Source organism: Rhinopithecus bieti, unplaced genomic scaffold (genome assembly GCF_001698545.2).
Source record: "Rhinopithecus bieti isolate Rb0 unplaced genomic scaffold, ASM169854v2 scaffold_19969, whole genome shotgun sequence".
In the NCBI taxonomy this organism is placed as follows: domain Eukaryota; kingdom Metazoa; phylum Chordata; class Mammalia; order Primates; family Cercopithecidae; genus Rhinopithecus; species Rhinopithecus bieti.
The window spans coordinates 943,483-962,363 of NW_016810434.1; the positions used below are offsets into that span (position 1 = coordinate 943,483).

The 18,881-nt window shown below is 34.1% G+C and overlaps 1 protein-coding gene across 2 annotated transcripts in view; it reads left to right on the forward strand.

Moving 5' to 3' along the window:
• The window catches only part of PTPN4 (protein tyrosine phosphatase non-receptor type 4), a 235,215-nt gene that overhangs the window by 116,819 nt on the left and 99,515 nt on the right, over positions 1 to 18,881 (forward strand). For both annotated transcript variants that reach the window (XM_017891972.1, XM_017891973.1), the window contains exons 4-8: positions 10,634 to 10,676; positions 10,771 to 10,849; positions 15,115 to 15,159; positions 15,419 to 15,471; positions 15,831 to 15,951. In XM_017891972.1, coding sequence (XP_017747461.1) covers positions 10,634 to 10,676; positions 10,771 to 10,849; positions 15,115 to 15,159; positions 15,419 to 15,471; positions 15,831 to 15,951 — 341 coding nt within the window. The remainder of the gene's footprint in view (positions 1 to 10,633; positions 10,677 to 10,770; positions 10,850 to 15,114; positions 15,160 to 15,418; positions 15,472 to 15,830; positions 15,952 to 18,881) is intronic.

Here is an 18,881-nt window from a genome sequence, read left to right on the forward strand (position 1 = left end):
CAAGTTCAGTCTTCTGGAATTTTTGTTGGATTATGATATTTTACTGGTTTACTCCTCTTTGCATAGCTCCTAACCCCGTGGTTTTCAGACTGCAGCTTGCATGAGAAACAACTGGAAGGCTTCTTAAAATACAGATTTCTGGGACCTATGCCTAGAGATTTCTGAATCAGAAGGTCTAATGTGGAACTCAATAAATTACTTTCAAATAAGTTCCCTTGTGTCACTAATGCTGCTTGTCCAAGGAACCGTATTATGAAAATCGCTACTCTAATGCAGTATACTGTTAATTAACACTACTAAATTATGACATAATTTATTTGGTATAATTTTATTTACCTTTTTAATATTTCTTTTACATAACTCAATTCTTACATTATTTATCACGTTAGGTTTCAGTAAATATGGGAAAAGTCACATAGAGGCTGACCATTATTTCAACAAGCCATGTTTTAGTACATGGTTGCTAAAATGCTTAAATTTATTTTATATATTTCACTATTTCTTTCTTATCTGTTCATATGTTTCTACTGTAATATCTTAATTCAAGCTCTTATTTACCTATTGTGTAATCCTCTTTGGTAGCCTGCTAACTGGTATTTTTTGCTTCTTGTCTCTTTTAACTTTTGTATTTTGAGAGGGAATGGCAGAGAGACCTGGGGTACACCGAAGTGTTTAAGAAAGAAGCAGGAGCATATGCAGAGATCAAGAGTGAAGAAACAGGAATGCTGAATTTGAAGAACTGGAAAAAAGTTTTAGTATTAAACTTTTATTTAATAAAAGGAGAAGGGGTAAAAGATGAGGTTTGAGCAGTACATGATATCATAAAATGCCTTTTAATCCATGATAAAATCAAACATGAATTTTTTTATATGACTAAACATAAGACTTGTGTTTTACACATATCCTTTTGGTTATAGTGTAGCCAGTAACTAATAGACAGTTGGGAGATTGTTGGAATAAAGAAATTACTAAGAAAGTAGTGGTTGGCTGTGGGGAATGAAGAAAAGAAGGCAAGTGCTAGAGATAATTCAGTTAGGAGATAAAGTCAACAGGACTGGCTGATTTGATTCAGATAGAATGAGTTCATGAGGAAAAGGGGTAAATCAAGGTTACTACTTCAAATTCTGTTTTTGGCAACTTGGTAAATAGAAAAAACATGCAAATAGTATTGTTGGTTTTTTCATTTCAAAATGTTTATTTCTAGCATATAGAAATACAGTTAAGTTTCTGTATTGATTTTGTATTCTGTACTCTTCCTGAGCTCACTTAATTCTAGTAGCTTTTTGTAAATTCTATAAAATTTTCTACATAGATTATCATGTAGATATATGGTAAATTACATTGATTTTCAATTTTTAAGCCAAAATTGTGTTTCTGGGATAAACCCCAAGATGACTAACTGATTGTATATTAACCTTGTATTTTGAGACCTTGCTAATACACATTACTGTTAGTAGTTTCTTTCATTGATTCCTTAGGATTTTCTGTGTAAATAATCATGTCTTTTGCAAACAGGGACAGTTTTACTTCCTCCTTACCAGTCTTTATCCTTTCTGTTTTTCTCATTTTTTGATTTGTTATTGCACTGGCCAAAGCCACCAGGGCAAAGATGAATAAAAGTGATAGGAGCAGACTACATTTTCTTGTTCCTGATCTTAGAGGAAAATACTGAAAACACTGTTTCCCCATCAAGTACACTGTTTAGTTTTTTCCGTAAATCAGTGTAACTGGGGCATAAATTACAGAGAATAAGATTCAGCAACCATTCATAATGAAAACTCAACAGAACTTGGAAAAGAAAGGAAAGTTTTTATTGTGACAAAGGACGTTTAATATTTAAAGATGCATCCAGGATATGCAAAGTAAAACCACAATGAAGTAGTACTTCCACTAGAAGTAGTATATCCACTAGAATAGTTAAAATTAAAAATTATTTCAATACCAAGTGTTGACAAGAATGTGGAACAACTGATAAAATTGCTTGTGGTAATTTAAAATGATACAACCACTTTTGTATAAAATAGTTGTATATTTTGTATAAAATAGTTGGAAGTTTTCTTGTAAAATTAAACATAGGTTTAATGTATACCACTGAGAAATTCCACTTTTAGTTATTTATCCAAGAGAAGTGAAAACATGTCACATAAAGCCTTGTATACAAATGTTCATAGTAGTTTTATTCATAATAGCCCAAATGTGAATTAACTTTAATGTCCATCAATAAACAAAGGGATGAAAAATAACTGCTGTGTATCTATAGAGTAGAACACTATATGGTTCCATTTATATTAACTTACAGAACAAGCTAAACTGACACATAGTGACCAAAAGCAGATCAGTAGTTGCCTAGGGTTTGGTGGACTGATTGCAAAGAAGCAGAGGAAACACTTCAGAATAGAAATTATCTTGATTGTGGATGGTGATGGTTACCTGGCTGTATACATTTGTCACAATTTAAACTGCATATTGCAAATAGGTACAGTTAACCTGGCTGGACCCAGAGTCTGTATCCTGTGTCCAATTTGGAAGGAGTATCTCTACTTATTTCTTAGAGGTTCCAACTCCTACTCTTTCTTGCGACTCTGGAATCTAACTATACATGCATAGTTCAGCTGTCAGCCAGAGCTAACCCTAACCCTAACCCTAACCCTAACCAGAATGAACAGTGGTTCATTGTTGGTCCATAGCCAGAGTTTGAGGCTAATCCTCTTTCTGAGTTCTCCTTTTCAGAATTTCCTCCCAATTTTCTGTCTTTTTTTTTTTTTTACTCCATTCCTAAACTCTGTCCTCTGACACCTCAAGTCAGTAAGGATGTCCTCTGCCTGTGTAGGATTTGAACTTGCTCCAGGCAAAGATTGCTAATATATATGTCAGCCCTTGCAGTTTTTCTGTTTTTTCAAGAGTAGATTTTCCTCCTCTTTTTGCCTACTTTTGGTTGCTTTCCAATGTCAGATAGTACACTCACGAACACACAGAGAATAAAAATTAATGCCATCAACAGACAAGAAATTTTCAAGACTTTTTGAAAGATTGAATGTTGACATTCAGTGTTGATAGGATTGGTGGAAGAGTCAAACCAGAGGAAAACTTACCAACAAGGTGTTGAAGAGGAGAGATTTCTGGGTAATGTAGTACGGGTATCAAAGTGATTAACTGAGAAACTAATTGAGGCCACTTGGCCTCATCTTTTCCCCTTTTCTAATTGAACAGAGGGCAACAGATATAGTTCCCTGTGGAATAAAGCTGTGTGTTAGGGTATGGTTGTTGGGGGAAGAACTCATTTTTCTTTAGCAATATGATTATCCACCTCGAAAGCTCAAATGAATCATTTGGAAAACTATTATAGCTAGTAAGATTTAGAGCTCCACAAACAAATATCAGTACCTTTTTATATACCATTTAGGAGACATACTCCAACAAAATAGCAAATCACATTTTTTTAAAAACCCATCTTCATTAAACATCTAGGAATAAACCTTAGCAGGAGTGTCAAGAGCCATATGAAGAAAATATAAAACTTTGCAGGAAGATATAATAGAAATTAAATAAATGGAGATATACCATGCTCATGATGAGGAATGCTCAGTATTGTAAAAGATCTCAGCACTATTTCAGTTTCATTGGTAGAACTAGTGATATTGCTGGTTAGAATCTGAATGGAATTTTTGGGGAGAAGATTTGACAATAGGATCCTCAACTTCCTCGGTAAGAGAATCTGGATAAACTTAGCCAGATATATAAAATATAATCACCTTGTCCTAACAGATATAAAAATGTATTATGATGACATAGTACTTAAAATAGTATATTCTTAGTATGGATATAAGCCAATGGGGTAGAAGAAACAGTGCAAGTATCAATTTTTGTCTGTATGAAAACATAGTTTATTATAATGATGGTATTCAAGATAGGTATTAGAACAATTGGTTAAAGATGGGAAAATACGTATTTAGATTCTTAATAGATACTATATATAAAAATAAATTCCAATGTAAATTTAAATGTAAAACAATAGTATAAAATGGGTAAGAGTTGGAAACATTTTAATAATAATTGTTTATTATGATCATCCTAGGCAACAATAGTTCATGCATTTGTAAAGGAAATGTTGACAGATTTCACTGCATAACATTTAGAATATACACTGAGGACAGAATACCAACTCGAGGGAAATACTTGCAACTTATGTAACATAATATTAAAATCTAGAAGAGCTTCTACAAATAATGAATAAAAGTCAGATAACCCAATAGAAAAATGGGAAGATAGCATGAACAGAAAAAGAGTAACTATTAATGACAAACGTGACAAGATACTCAGCTTCACTAGTTAATCACAGAGATGCAAATTACAATGATAACACTCTTTGCATACTAGATTAGCAAAAATACAGATTCACACTACCTGTTCTGGCAAAGGCTAAGGGGAAATGTGCATTCTCAAGATACTTGGTTAGAGTATAAAGTGAAAAAGTGTTTTTGGAAGACAGATGGCAGCATATATCAAAATTAAAAATTTATTGTATGGAAGAATTTCTCTTGCAACACTATTTTTAATAGGAAATAGTAATGGAAAAACCTGAAACCCTCATAAGAGAATAGTTGAATAAAGTATGTGACATCTGCTGGGCACGGTGATGCATGCCTGTAGTCCCAGCTACTGGGGATGCTGAGGCAGGAGAACCACTTGAGGGCAGGAGTTCTGGACTGTAATGCACTATGCTGATTGGGTGTCTGCACTAAGTTCAGCATATATATATAATTATTAAATGCTTATATGCAGGTGTACCACAGCATTGCAAGGTATACTTACTGGTAGTGAACAGAGGCTACCTCTTTGGATGGGAGAGTAGAATTGGAAGAGCCATAATAAAGGACTTTTATGTGTTTTTTTGCTGTGTGTGTGAGAGAGAGAGAGAAAGAAAAAACTTGAATGTTTTATATTGATACTGTTTTTTTAATAAAAAATTTATTATAGAAAACAAAAGGGTAAACGATCATTCATCTAAACTTGACTATGCTTCCAAATCCCTTGGGAAACATAAAAAAACTGCTGACACCCTATGCCTAGAGATTCATGGTTAATTGGTCTATTCACTTAAATATCTGAAGAAAGTCCCTATGCGAGTCTGATACTCTGACCATCATTCATAGTCACCCATTTGGTTAAGTCACCTGGTTTTTATAATAAAATAATAAAAGACTTGAGAGGTAAAAGGGGAGCTGTAGTGGGAACGTATTCACACGAGGATTTATCCAGCCCCACTAGTTCTCCAGCATTGTTTTTGTTTTAATTTTATTTATTAAATTTTGTTTTATTTTATTTAGCCATTGTTTTGTTATAATTTTATTTTATTTAGCATAGTGAAAGGTAAAGTTGGGATCAAATCCAAGTTTTCCACATCTTTTCTTTCTACTGTTTTACTAAGCCCTATGTTTTTTACTGGATCTAGTGACTCTCCAGAATTACTTTATTTGGGAGATGTTCTTCCTCCCAAGTTTCTAACTTGATTTCTAGTGAGAAATAGGATTGATTTATAGGAGAAACAAAAGGTTAATATCACAATGTATACAGCTGCCATTAAGATGAGTAATGGCAGGTATTACTGCTAAAGATTTCTAAAAATGGATAGAAAATGGAGTATTTTCAGATGAAATATGCAATACTTGATCTTTGCTATCTTGGGCATAAATACATTCTGTGCCTGAAATATCTCACCTTTACTTTAACTCACATCCTTCATTCCCCTCACATCCTTTACCCTACCCCTCTACCTTCACTTTTTTTAAGACTTAGAGTAAAAGTCACTTTCCCTCTCAAGCCTTTCCTGACTACCACTACTCCCCAGGTATAATTTATCTCTTTCTTTTTTATCTGTAGCAGTGGTGATACTTTCTTGAGCTGATATGTTTCTTACCAGTTTTTGAGGATAGGAACTATGTTTTGATCTTTTATCACCCCAGTACCTGGCACAGTGCCTTATAGAAAGTAGGCTTCACATAATGAATGAGTTAAGGGAAAAAAATACACATCTAAAACTTGATACTGTGGAAAAGAATGTAAGCTAGAATTTAATCTCCAAAGTGATACTGAAACAGATGAAATAAATATATGGCTGTAATTTGTCCAAATTATATTTTCTTTAAGACCAAGGCTGTTTACAATAGCAACCCTGAACAGTTTGGAGTTCAATTACTTGTTTGATTGATTGAAACATGGTCTTGCTCTGTCACCCAGACTGGAGTGCAGTGTGCAATGGTGCGATCATGGCTCAACCTCTCAGGCTGAACCTCAACCTCCTAGCTTCCCACCTCAGCCTCCCGAGTAACCAGGACTATAGGCATGTACCACCACACCTGGCTAATTTTTTGTTTATTTATTTTATTTTTTTTGTAGAGACAAGGTCTTACCATGTATCTTTCCCCTAATTTGCAGAAAGATACAGATGTACAAATAGAAGAAGCTCACTGAACTCCAAGTACAGTGAAAGTGGTCGAAAGACAGACTTTTGAAAGCAGCAAGAGAAAGAGAAAAGTGACTTGTTACATACAAGTGCACCTCAATAAAATAATCAGTGGATTTCTTAGTAGAAACCTTGCAGATCTTAAATGTAGAAATTTTATTGCTACGTTTTGGCAGATAGAAAAATTAACTTTGTCATTTGAAGCAGTATATGGAGTAAACAAGAGATTCTTCCCAGGGAAAAGAATGGGAAATTGGCTTTGAAAAGATTAGAAACTATGAGCCATCAGGTGACCGATTAGCAATGTCTAATCACTTTGAAAGGTTTGAAAAGATTAGAAACAGAGCTCCATCCTTAAATAGATACCCCTTCATGAATAGAGTTGATGATGTAGTGCCATCTCTTATTAGCTATCAGTATTAACTAGATAGTTATAGTTTCTAATAAAATATTACATTTAAAATTCATATATATTTCATTGCAGACAGTTCAGCTTTTCTCAGATGTAGCACAGTAATCCAGTTAGTACAGCAGTTCTTGGCACAGAAAATGCTATCTGTAACTATAGGTGGTGATATAACCCCAGTGCCCATTTATGTAAGAACAAAATTAAGGGTTTGTAACATGTGTTTTCAAGATGTATTAAAACAGTTACTGTAAGCAGTTCCGCTTCCAGATACATATTGAAGAGACTTGAAAATGTATGTCCACACAAAAATTTATACACAGATGTTCATAGCAACATTATTCATAATAGCTAAAATATGGGAACAATCCAACTGTCAATCAAGTGATGAGTAGATAAACTAAATGTGGTGTATCTACATAATGAAATATTCAGCAATGAAAAGGAATGGCATACCACAGCACACTCATTGGGATGGCTATAATTTTGTTTTGTTTTGTTTTGTTTTTTGTTTTTTTTGGGACAGAGTCTCGCTCTGTCGCCCAGGCTGGAGTGCAGTGGCCGGATCTCAGCTCACTGCAAGCTCCGCCTCCCGGGTTCACGCCATTCTCCTGCCTCAGCCTCCTGGGATGGCTATAATTTTTTAAAGGTAGTGTTGATGAGGATGTGAAGAAATGGCAGTCTTTATACATTGATATTGGAGATGTAAAAAGCCACTGTGGAAACAAGTTTGGCAGTTTCTCAAAAAGTTAAATATACAGTTATCCTGTGACCCAACAATACTACTCCTAGGCATATACCCAAGAGAATTGAAAACACATGTTCACACAAAAATGTGTACACAAATGTTCATAGCAGACTCATAATAGTCAAAAAGTAGACACGGCCCAGTATCAGCCACAAAAAAGAATGAATATTGTTACATGCTACAATGTCGATGAACCTTGAAAACATTATACTATGTGAAAGCAGACAAACACAAAAGTCAACCTGTTGTATGATTCCATTCTTATGAAATGTTCAAAACAAATTCGTAGAGACAGAATATAGGTTAGTGATTGTTAAGGGCAGCAGGGAAGGGCACATTGAGACTGACTGCTAATAGGTACAAGATTTCCTTTGAGGGTGGTGGAAATATTCTGGAATTAAATAGTGATGATGGTTGCATACCATAGGGAATATACTAAAGTATAATGACACATACCTGTTAAAATGGTAAATTTTGTGGTGCATGAAATATATCTCACTAAAAATACTGCATACAAATAATGCTGAGTCTTGTCATATGTATTTTATAATTCGATAAATTTTGCAAAGTTATCCTCCATTGAGATGGTACAATTTATACTTTCAGAAGCTATGTACAAGAGTGCCTGTTCTTCTCACGTGTATGTCATCATACGTTTTAGTCTTTGCCCAATGTTACTGTTGAAAACTAATAACCCAATGTAGATTACTTTTGTATTTCTCTAATTATGATCAAGATTGACGATCTTGTCATATACTTAAATGCCATTTGTATTTCCTTGATTGTGAACTTCCATTCTTATTCATTGCCTGTTTTTCTGTTAGTGTCAGTTTTTTTCTTATTGATGTGTAGAACTTCTTTATATATTATGGTTTTTCCTAGTTTGTTTCGCAACTTAATGATGGAGTTTTACAACAAATGCTATTTTTACCATTCAATAGTGCTTGTTATAGCACTGTTTCATCTTCCTGGTTTAAACCAAGAACCTAAGCCCTATCTCATTGATATCATTGATGAGAGCTATTAAATTTCTCAGTGCTTGTCTTTGTACTTCTAAGCTATGTCAGCTTAATGCATCTGTGTATGTAAATGTGTTTGTATTTCTTTTACCAGACTATTTTGAAGGAGAACTGAATGAGGAAGACAGGTTTGCAATAGATTAATTGATCTGAAACTTTGATTGTAGACAGTCATTAAAGTGGATATAATTTATGACTTTTCCTAGAAGATATGAAGAACAAAAATCACTCGATTAATAGATAGATGGATGGGAAGGTGGATAAATGGGTAGATAGATTGAGGAAAGTGTATTAAACAGGGCTGAAAATCCTACCCCTGGCTATTGAATCATTCAGCAGGTTTAGTCCTTCAGTAAATTATTTATTTACTTATTTACTTTACTTACTTTCTTATTTTGAGACGGGATTACAGGTATGTGCCACTGCTTCTGACAGTATTTTTAATTCATATTATGTCAAGCCCTGTGCTAGGTGCTGACTGTACAGTATTTACTGAAACAGCTTTTATCCCTGGTTTCATTATAATCTAATGAAGGAGTCAGAAAAAAAAAAAAAAAGGTGAAACAAATTTAATTGAGGCAATGTAATGAAGGAATATAATGTTCCTTACTTGTTTATAGAAAATAAATGGGAGCCGTATGACGTACTTTTGGTAGGGTGGTCAGTGAAGGCCTTTCTGAGGTGGCAGGCTTGAAGCTGAGACTTACAGGTAGTGAAGAGTACTGTAGGAAATCTAGAGGGCATTCTGTGAAAGGGAAGCTTGAAATTGAGGGCCTTATGATGGCATCTTTCAAAAACATCAAGGAGGCCATTATGGCTGGAATTTAGTAAGTTGAGGTGGAAGAGGTGAGAAGAGACCATACAAGCCATAGTTTTTGGATCTACTACTGAGAAATTACCAAGGTGTTAAGCAAATGAGTGACATATTCAAATTTATGTTTTAATACTACTCTTGCTTCTTTATGGAGCATGAAGAGGGACATGGTGATAAGAACATCAACTGGGAGAGCAATTAAGTGGCGATAGGCAGAGCTTAGACTAGAGAGATAAGGATGATAGATTGATAAATTCGAGATACAGTTTGAAGATAGACTTGGATTTGATGTGTTGGATATTATGGACAGTGGAGAGGAAATCATTATTAATTACTCCCAGCCATTTATTTATTATTAAAAATCTATGTGTTCTGCCTGGATTTAATTATGGGTGGTAGAAGTTTGGTTTATAAATAATGATACATAAACTTACTTGGAAAATTCTACCATATCTAGTACCTCATTTTGGGTTCTTTGATTTTTTTAACTGAAACATGTTAGCGGTTAAAATTTTTCTGAATTCAGCCCTAATTGTCCAGAAATAGAGCTAAACTGGCCTTCAGAAGTGTTGAAACTGCTTAAGATTTCTCACACATAAAAATCATTCTCAAAACTAAACATTATATCTTAAAAAAATTGGTGGGTTTTTTTTTGAAGGGAAGGTATTTTATTTTTAAAGGAATGAGGTAAATGTTATAAAATTTCTCCTCAGTGGATTTTCAAGTTCTGTAGAATTTTGCCTGAATGGGTGTAAAGCCCAAGATTGTGTGTGTGTCTGTGTGTGTGTGTGTGTGTGTGTGTGTGTGTGTGAAGGGTAAAGAGAATTTTGAAAACTTGCTAGATTATTAAGAAATACAGTTAGATTAATGTGAATCACTTTAGGTTGCTGCAATTATTAACCATCTTTACTTTTGAAATAGAGGTTATTGCGCATTGTACAGTGTGATGGAAAAGTCAAATCAAAATCTTAGTATTAACACGAATACATTCACTAATTTCTAGCATAATTTCATTACATTTGATATGAAAAATATTGTCTGTAATGTAATGGTTATTTTCCTACCTGGGCCTATTCTGAAATGCAGCTTTAAGCATTAATCTCCAAATGGAACAGATTTGTAAGAATCAATATAGTAGTTCCCAAAGGAAAAAAGAAATCAATTTTATTTATTTATTTTTCAGAGGTGGCTGGATCCTAACAAACCAATAAGGAAGCAGCTAAAGAGTGAGCATACATATTTAACATTTTCCAAGTTTACTTTATAAAGATAAAGGATTAATATAGTCTGATTAATTAGAAATACTTTTATTAATTCTAGGAGGATCTCCTTACAATTTGAACTTTAGAGTCAAATTTTTTGTAAGTGACCCCAACAAGTTACAAGAAGAATATACAAGGTGGGTTTATGGAGCATATTTTCCTTGAAAATATCGTCAAAACTCTAATATAAAATTTTGAAATTAATTAGGCAAAAGGAAATTACTATGGTGTAATTCTGAGCTTTCCAGTCAGTACACAGAATAAGTTATGGTTGTTCCAAGATAATGTTTTCCTCCTTTATTGGATGGCTGGGAGCATGTAAGGGGATTTAGAACCTCAGGGCGGCCCAGTCCAGCCCCAAGCAGCCTCCTGAGCCATATAAATATTAAAAATGTCTACTTGTGAACACTGCTTAAGTGTGGCTATAATTAATTGAGGTCATCAAATGTTGCTGAAATTGTATTCAAAGGATGCTGTGTGGTGAGAAATGTTTGGGTTTTTTTCCCATGTGAAAGCATATTCTAGTATCTTTTTTTATTGGGGAGAACATAGAATTTATAAAATATATAACCATTATTTGCAAGTCAGTAGGTACCTTTTGTCCCCTATGTGTTTTTAATCTTTGATTCCAAAAAAGTATAACAGAGTTTATAAAGGATGTTGCAGAGAGTGCACTAGCATTTTGAGGCCTTTACATGCCCACTTGACTCCATTTTAAGTCTCAGCTTATGTTACTATCTAATTTTGTGGTCATTTTGACTTGACAGAGTATATACGTGAATGATCTAGATGAACATTTTGATAATGTTCTTGAATATAAGGTGAAATATTGAAGGTAGAAATGGAGAAATACCAACAGTGTGGTTACTGTCAGTATTAACCTGAATGACAACCTTGTGTGTTGCCTGAAAGACAGAATTAGTAATTAGTAATGATTTTTTTAAAAGACCATTAAAAATTAGCATGTTATACTCTCTGTAAAATTCTCAGATATAAGAATATAGGCCAGTGACTACATTCAGAATTACTATATAAGATAGGTGTCAAATTTAAAAATCCATACCTAAAATTACCTTTAGATAGGATGTTAAATTTTAATGTATTGGTTATCATTTAGGATACTGTCTTGGAGTGGAGAAACAAAAGGATAAATTAAAGATACTTAATTAGCTGCAGCTGCCAGTTCTAAGGTGTTTGCGGAGTTTTCAATAGTAAACCAAGTGAGAAAAATTAGATTGAAATTCTAGAGATTTCTTTTCAGTGTGTTTTGGGGTGAGTGTGCAGGTATTCCTTTTTTTAACAATGGGAGTACTCAGTAATGTTGTCTCTGGATTATGTAATCCTAATGCTTGCAACTAATAGTAGAATCCAAGCTAATTCCTCTTGAAAAACAAAGTTGTGTTATATGTATACATCTTGGCTTAATATTGTAACCCTTAAAATATTGTGAGTTATAACCATGTTCGTAATGTACTTCACTTGAAAAACTGTCTTTGAATTTCTGAATGGAAGTAGAATGTGTTGATTCTTATATAGCCTGCGTTGAAAACATAATAAGGAAATAAATGTGTCTCTCTAATAAGTTGAAATAACTTCCTGAAGCAGAAGAAAGTAAAATCAAGTTTGATGGTAGTCAGGGAATTAATTTGTTCTCAGACCCTTTTGTAATGGAATGTTATGGAATCTTATAACTGGTATTATTTGGTAAAATGGGGTAAATGTCTAGTTTTTTTTTTTTTAATTTTACTACCATAGTGTGTATCAGTGATTTTTCTACTCTGATTAGAAATTAGAATCATGTGGGGGAGCTTTAAACCATAATGATGTCTTGGTCACATCCCTAGATAATTCTGATTGAACAGGTCTTAGATGGGACCTGGGCATAGGTATGTACAAGTTCCCCCAAATGATTCTAATATGTAGCCAAGGCTACATATCAGTCAAAGCTTTAATGCTTGAGTAGTCTTAATGTGATAGTTGTGATTAGTAACAGTGTACCTTCTGCCACAGCTGCTAAGTTTTCAGAACTAGTTTAGACCCCAGGAAACAGGAAATCTGCTATACCTCCTTACCTTGAGATTTCAAGAATGTAAATATACATTCCCAATATGCAGATGAATCTGCTTAGTAATTCTTTCTCAGTTTTTAGCTATATGAAAGTTGATTCTGTTTGGTAGTGAGCCAAGAGGAGAAAATAAACTCTATGTAGTACTAAATTAATTTTTAAAATATCCTTTTAATTAGTGAATTAGTTTAGTTTAATTAGTAAAAAATATTCCTTTAATTTTGAAATAGTGGGCGGGGAGGGGGGCGGGGAAAGAATGGAGTCAAACAGGTTCCACAAGGTTAAACACTATTTAGTTTTAGCAGGTGCTAGCATCATTAGAATTGAATTTTTCCAATTCCTGAGATACACATGCTAGGCAAATTGATACTACTTTCTTTTTACAAATGTAGAAACTAAGGCTTAGCCACATTTTAACTAATTGGCCCAAGATCACAAGCTAGTTTTGCCTAGGACTTGAATTCTGGTTTCTGCTTTTAACAGTTAAGTTCTTGCCTCTTGGTTAAATGAGTATGTAAGTAAAATTTGGCAAGTATAGGCATTATTTATGTCAGATTTACAATATTATGGCAAGGATATACATGACCTTTAAATCCTGACTAAAGATTGTTTCTCACCAGGAAACTTTAACTTTGAATGATTTTATTTTATTTTGGGACAGAGTCTTGCTCTGTCGCCCATGCTACAGTGCAGTGGCGCGATCTCAGCTCACTGCAAGCTCTGCCTCCCGGGTTCACGCCATTGTCCTACCTCAGTTTCCCAAGTGGCTGGGACTACAGATCCCCTTACCACGCCCAGCAAATTTTTTTTTTTTTTTTGAGACGGAGGCTCACTCTGTGGCCCAGGCTGGAGTGCGGTGGCGCCATCTCGGCTCACTGCAAGCTCCGCCTCCCAGGCTCACACCATTCTCCTGCCTCAGCCTCCCGAGTAGCTGGGACTACAGGCGCCCGCCACCTCGCCCGGCTAGTTTTTTTGTATTTTTAGTAGAGACGGGGTTTCACCGTATTGGCCAGGATGGTCTCGATCTCCTGACCTCGTGATCCGTCCGCCTTGGCCTCCCAAAGTGCTGGGATTACAGGCGTGAGCCACCGAGCCTGGCCCTTTTGTTTTTTTTGTTTTGTTTTGTTTTTGTTTTTTTTTTAGTAGAGATGGGGTTTTACCGTGTTAGCCAGGATGGTCTAGATCTCCTGACCTTGTGATCCGCCCACTTTGGCCTCCCAAATAACTTTGAATTATTAAACCAAAACAGGCCTGATAGCAGGCCTGATAGAAATGATACTGGTCTGGATTGAGTAAATAGATTATATTTTATAATATTACTGCACTAAGCCTCACAAGAAATTATATATGAAGCCAGGATACTTTGTATTCTTTTTTTTTTTTTTTTTTTTTTTTGTAAAATGGTATCGGATTCTCTGAAACCTCTTTGGTATTTGGAATATTGTAATGGAGCTCTTCAGTGACTTTAATCAGCCCAAACTAGAATTCTAATGACTTTTGACTCTTCGAATATGTACTTTTTTTAGTTATGAAATAAAAATCTTAAAGTTTCCTGGTTAAACATTTAAAACCACAAAGTTTGGTCGTCTGCCACCCCTATACAACACAGATGACTTTGCCCAAGTATTGATAAATCTTTGAGTGAATGGGTTACCCACTAGCAGAGACCAAAGGACAATGCTATCTTGTAAGCAACGACAGTAGGCTTGTTAAAGAAAACTTATGTTTTTGTTGGTTTCACAGGAAATTGAATACTTGACAGTTCTAACAATAATAGACAAAAGAGCTCTTTTTTCCCCCCCTAATCAAAGAGAGACTTCTTAACTCAAATGGAAGTGTATAGGTGCTTTTCTGTAACAGGCAGCTTCCTGCCATCTGATGATAAAATGATCAAAACACTGGCCTGTACTCGTAGCTGACTTTCTGTCTCAGACCAGCAAAAATCTTGGCTGGTCTCTAGTGCATTGCTACTGTCAACTCTTCTATGTTTGTGATACGAGGTTTTCTATGCTTCCCACTTCTACTTTCTGCATATACCAACCCTCAGAATATTTCTCCCTCTGTCATGTAACTGTTTAAAATCTTGAGGGCTTCTATAATGGAAGCTAGTGGAAACAAGACATTTGAAGTACAAATTTCATACATCAAAGAATTTTAAAGATTTAGATTCATAAGCTTATGAAATCTTATTTTTAAACTACTTTACATGTTTTAATATGTAAATTATAAAAGCAAATATTTCAATATTTTTATTTGTTAATGTAAGTATATAGTTTCTTAGAATTGAAATTGTTGCAATTCTAGTAAATGCTATCTGTTTTTTTTTGTTTTGTTAAGGTACCAGTATTTTTTGCAAATTAAACAAGACATTCTTACTGGAAGGTGGGCTCTTTAAATTTCTTACAAATTTTTTGTAATGGACTTTAAAAATACTTTTAAAATCTGTATTAAGTAATTCATGGTCATTGCAAATAAATTATTTAAGAAGGTTACATGTAGTGTGAATTCTTTTCATCAGATAAGTTTATTTCTTAATAGTTAAATCACATGAAACTTCAAGTGTGATTGTTTAACAAATTATAGTACTTTTGAAATTACTATGTTTAACCTTCGGTTATGTATTTTTGTTTTGTTTTATTAGATTACCCTGTCCTTCTAATACTGCTGCCCTTTTAGCTTCATTTGCTGTTCAGTGTAAGTATCAGCCCATTTTTAGGTCAAATAGCATATAACTTTGTGGTTTGTATTGCTAGTACATTGGCTTTAATGTGGGAGTTCTGTAGATGTGTTACTATATAGAAAATAGTGACTGCAGTGGAAATGTAATTAAATCTCCAGTTAGTTAGCAATTACTATGATTTTTGAAAAAAAAAATTTCCTCTGAAATTGAGACCTATAAGAATGTTAAATGGATTGCTGTAGCTTGCTGAAGTGGTTGTATTAGAAACATAAGTATTTTACATCCAGAAATAGAATTAATGACATCACTGATTTGACTATAATAATTTAAATATTTGTTTATTAAAATATGAATATTTTCCTTTCATTATTAGCTGAACTTGGAGACTGCGATCAGTCAGAGAACTTGTCAGGCTACCTCTCAGATTATTCTTTCATTCCTAATCAACCTCAAGATTTTGAAAAAGAAATTGCAAAATTACATCAGCAACACATGTAAGAGTTTTTTGGTTTTTTATTTGATAAACTTCTTAATAGCATTCTTTCTAGAGAAATGTTTGAAATTACTTCTAATTTGATGACTGTATTTAATATAGAACAATTAATGTTACCTAAAATAATATTATTTTAAAGAAATATAGGTGATCTGTGCTAAAAAATGATTTCATAGACTATATGAGGCTCATTTTCATTTCTGTTAAGAGCCATTAAGCTATGTGTAAACAGACATTTATTTGCTATTGTGTAGTAGTCTAAGTAATTTTGGAATATAAATAGTATAGTCACAATGTAGAGATCCGTCTGCTTAGTAATTCTTTCTCAGTTTTTAGGTATAAAGGACTTGATTCTCCTTGGTAATGAGCCAAGAGGGGAAAAGGAACTCTATATAATGCTAAATTAATTTTAAAAAATATTTCTTTAAAACAGTACAGATTGAACATCCTTAACCCAAGTTTGAAATTCAGAGAGCTCTAAAATTTGAAACTTTTTGAGCACAGACATTACACCACAAGTGGAAAATTCTGTACCTGATCTCATATAATGAGTTTCAGTCAAAATGTGGTCAAAACTTTGTTTCATACACGGAATTATTTTAAATATGATATAATATTACCTTCAGGCTATGTGTATAAATTGTATATGAAACATAAATTTCATGTTTAGACTTGGTTTCTATCCCAAGATACTGCATTATGTATATGTAAATATTTCAAACTTGAAAAAATCTGAAATCTGAAACACATGATCCCAAGCATTTCAGAGAAGGGATACTTAACCTTATCAATATTCATTCATTAACAATATTCATTCAACTTTGATTCTTTTGTGTGAGTATAATTTTCTATATTTTTTCAAAAGAGATTTGTTGCCTTGAATAGAAAGTAATATTGTTTATTAGTTCAGAATTCAGTTGTGCTTCAATACAGGATTCTGAATACTCAGGGAAAAACTCAGGCAGTGTTGCATATTGGTAAGAGTCTGAACTAGAGAGCCAGACCGCCTGGTTTGAAATTCTGTAAGATTAGTTACTATCTTATAACCTTGGCCAGACTGCTTTATGCCTCTTCTTCTCTGTTTCCTTATGTAAACTGGGGATAGTAAAAGTATCTATCCATCTCTGGAGTTATTGTAGGTCTTAAATGAGTTGATATACATGAGGTTCTCATAACCATACATAGCACATTGTACACACTGAAGAAATGTTAGCTGTTACTATTATTCAGAAAACTTACTTTCTTTTGCTAATAACTCATGTGTCTAAAACAGAATAACAAACAATGGCCCATTGCCTATTTTTTTTTTTTTTTTTTTTGAGATGGAGTCTCGCTCTGTCGCCCAGGCTGGAGTGCAGTGGCACGATCTCAGCTCACTGCAATCTCCGCCTCCCGGGTTAATGCCGTTCTCCTGCCTCAGCCTCCCAAGTAGCTGGGACTACAGGCGCCCACTACCACGCCCAGCTAATTGTTTGTATTTTTAGTAGAGATGGGGTTTCACCGTATTAGCCAGGATGGTCTCCATCTCCTGACCTCATGATCCGCCTGCCTCGGCCTCCCAAAGTGCTGGGATTACAGGCATGAGCCACCGTACCCGGCCCCCATTGCCTATTTTTATATGGCCCACAGACTAAGATTGTTATATAGATTTTAAATGGTTGCAGAAAGTCAAAAGAAGAATAGCATTTTGTGGCATGTGAAATTTCATAAAATTCAGTATTCATGAATAAACACTTACTGGAACACAGATGCCCTCATTCATTTATATGTTGTCTGGCTGTTTTCGCACAATGGCCAAGCTAAATAGTTGCCACAGAGACCGTATGTCCTAAAAGCCTACAATATCTACTATCCAGCCCTTTGCAATAAAAGGTTTGCTGATTCCTGATCTAAAATAGACTAAGAGTTTTTAATAGACTGCCTAATGTGGTGAGGGGGCTATTTTAGTCTAAGTAAATTCCATTCATAGTGAAAGTTATACATACAGCATATCAGAATCAAGAGTTTGAAGATAAGCCAGATTTTTTAAATTTACCAATAATAAAAAGACTCTTAAGGAAAAGCTTATTGATTATATATTTCTGTTGATTATGTATTTCTGTTTGGTTTAAGTACATGATTTATCAGATCTTTAAATGAAGAAAAATAGAATTATCCACTTTAACTGGAGGGAGTATATATTTAATTTTATAGAAATTTGAAATGTGCTGCTTGTTTTGTGTATTAGCGGGCTGTTGGCTCCCTTTTCTAGTAACATTAGTGAATAGAAAGTTTGTATCTTTGTTTTTGTAATTTGCTGCTTTTGCTATGCTGTAGTCTGATAATAACAGATAATAACTAAGGTTGTTAAAACTATATGTGAAATAGGAGTAAATCTATTTTTAAAGGCCTTATATATAGAGCAGTGGTTCTTCAACTTGTGTTTATAAGAATCACTTGGGATTCTTTTTAAATATAAACAGTTTTGACCTCATCTTTCTAAATCAGACTCTACAGAATAGTCTTCTTAAACCATCTGTGATGAAAGATGGTTTCTTCCCTCCAGCTGTCATTATTGTATTATTTATGTTTTGTAAAATATAATAAAAATTAATTACTAGAAAAGTAAAGTGGAGAAAGCAAACAAAGATGTAAAAAATACAAGTCCTCGTTTGTTTGTTTTTTTGTTTTGTTTTTTACTGTTAGATTTAACAGATATTACCCTGCCAGATTGCTATACAAGCCTCCAACACTCAGGTTCCATCCTGTGAATCAACCTCTGACTGTGCACCACACTCTGAGAAGCACTGCCCTGGAGGTTGGCTTAGAATCTGCAAGTTTAAGAGATACCCTGTGTGGTTTAAATGCAGATATTGTGTATGAACGAAATATTGAGAAATACTGCTTTTAAGTTATATCTAAAAATGAGGGGCTTTGTTATAGTCATCCATA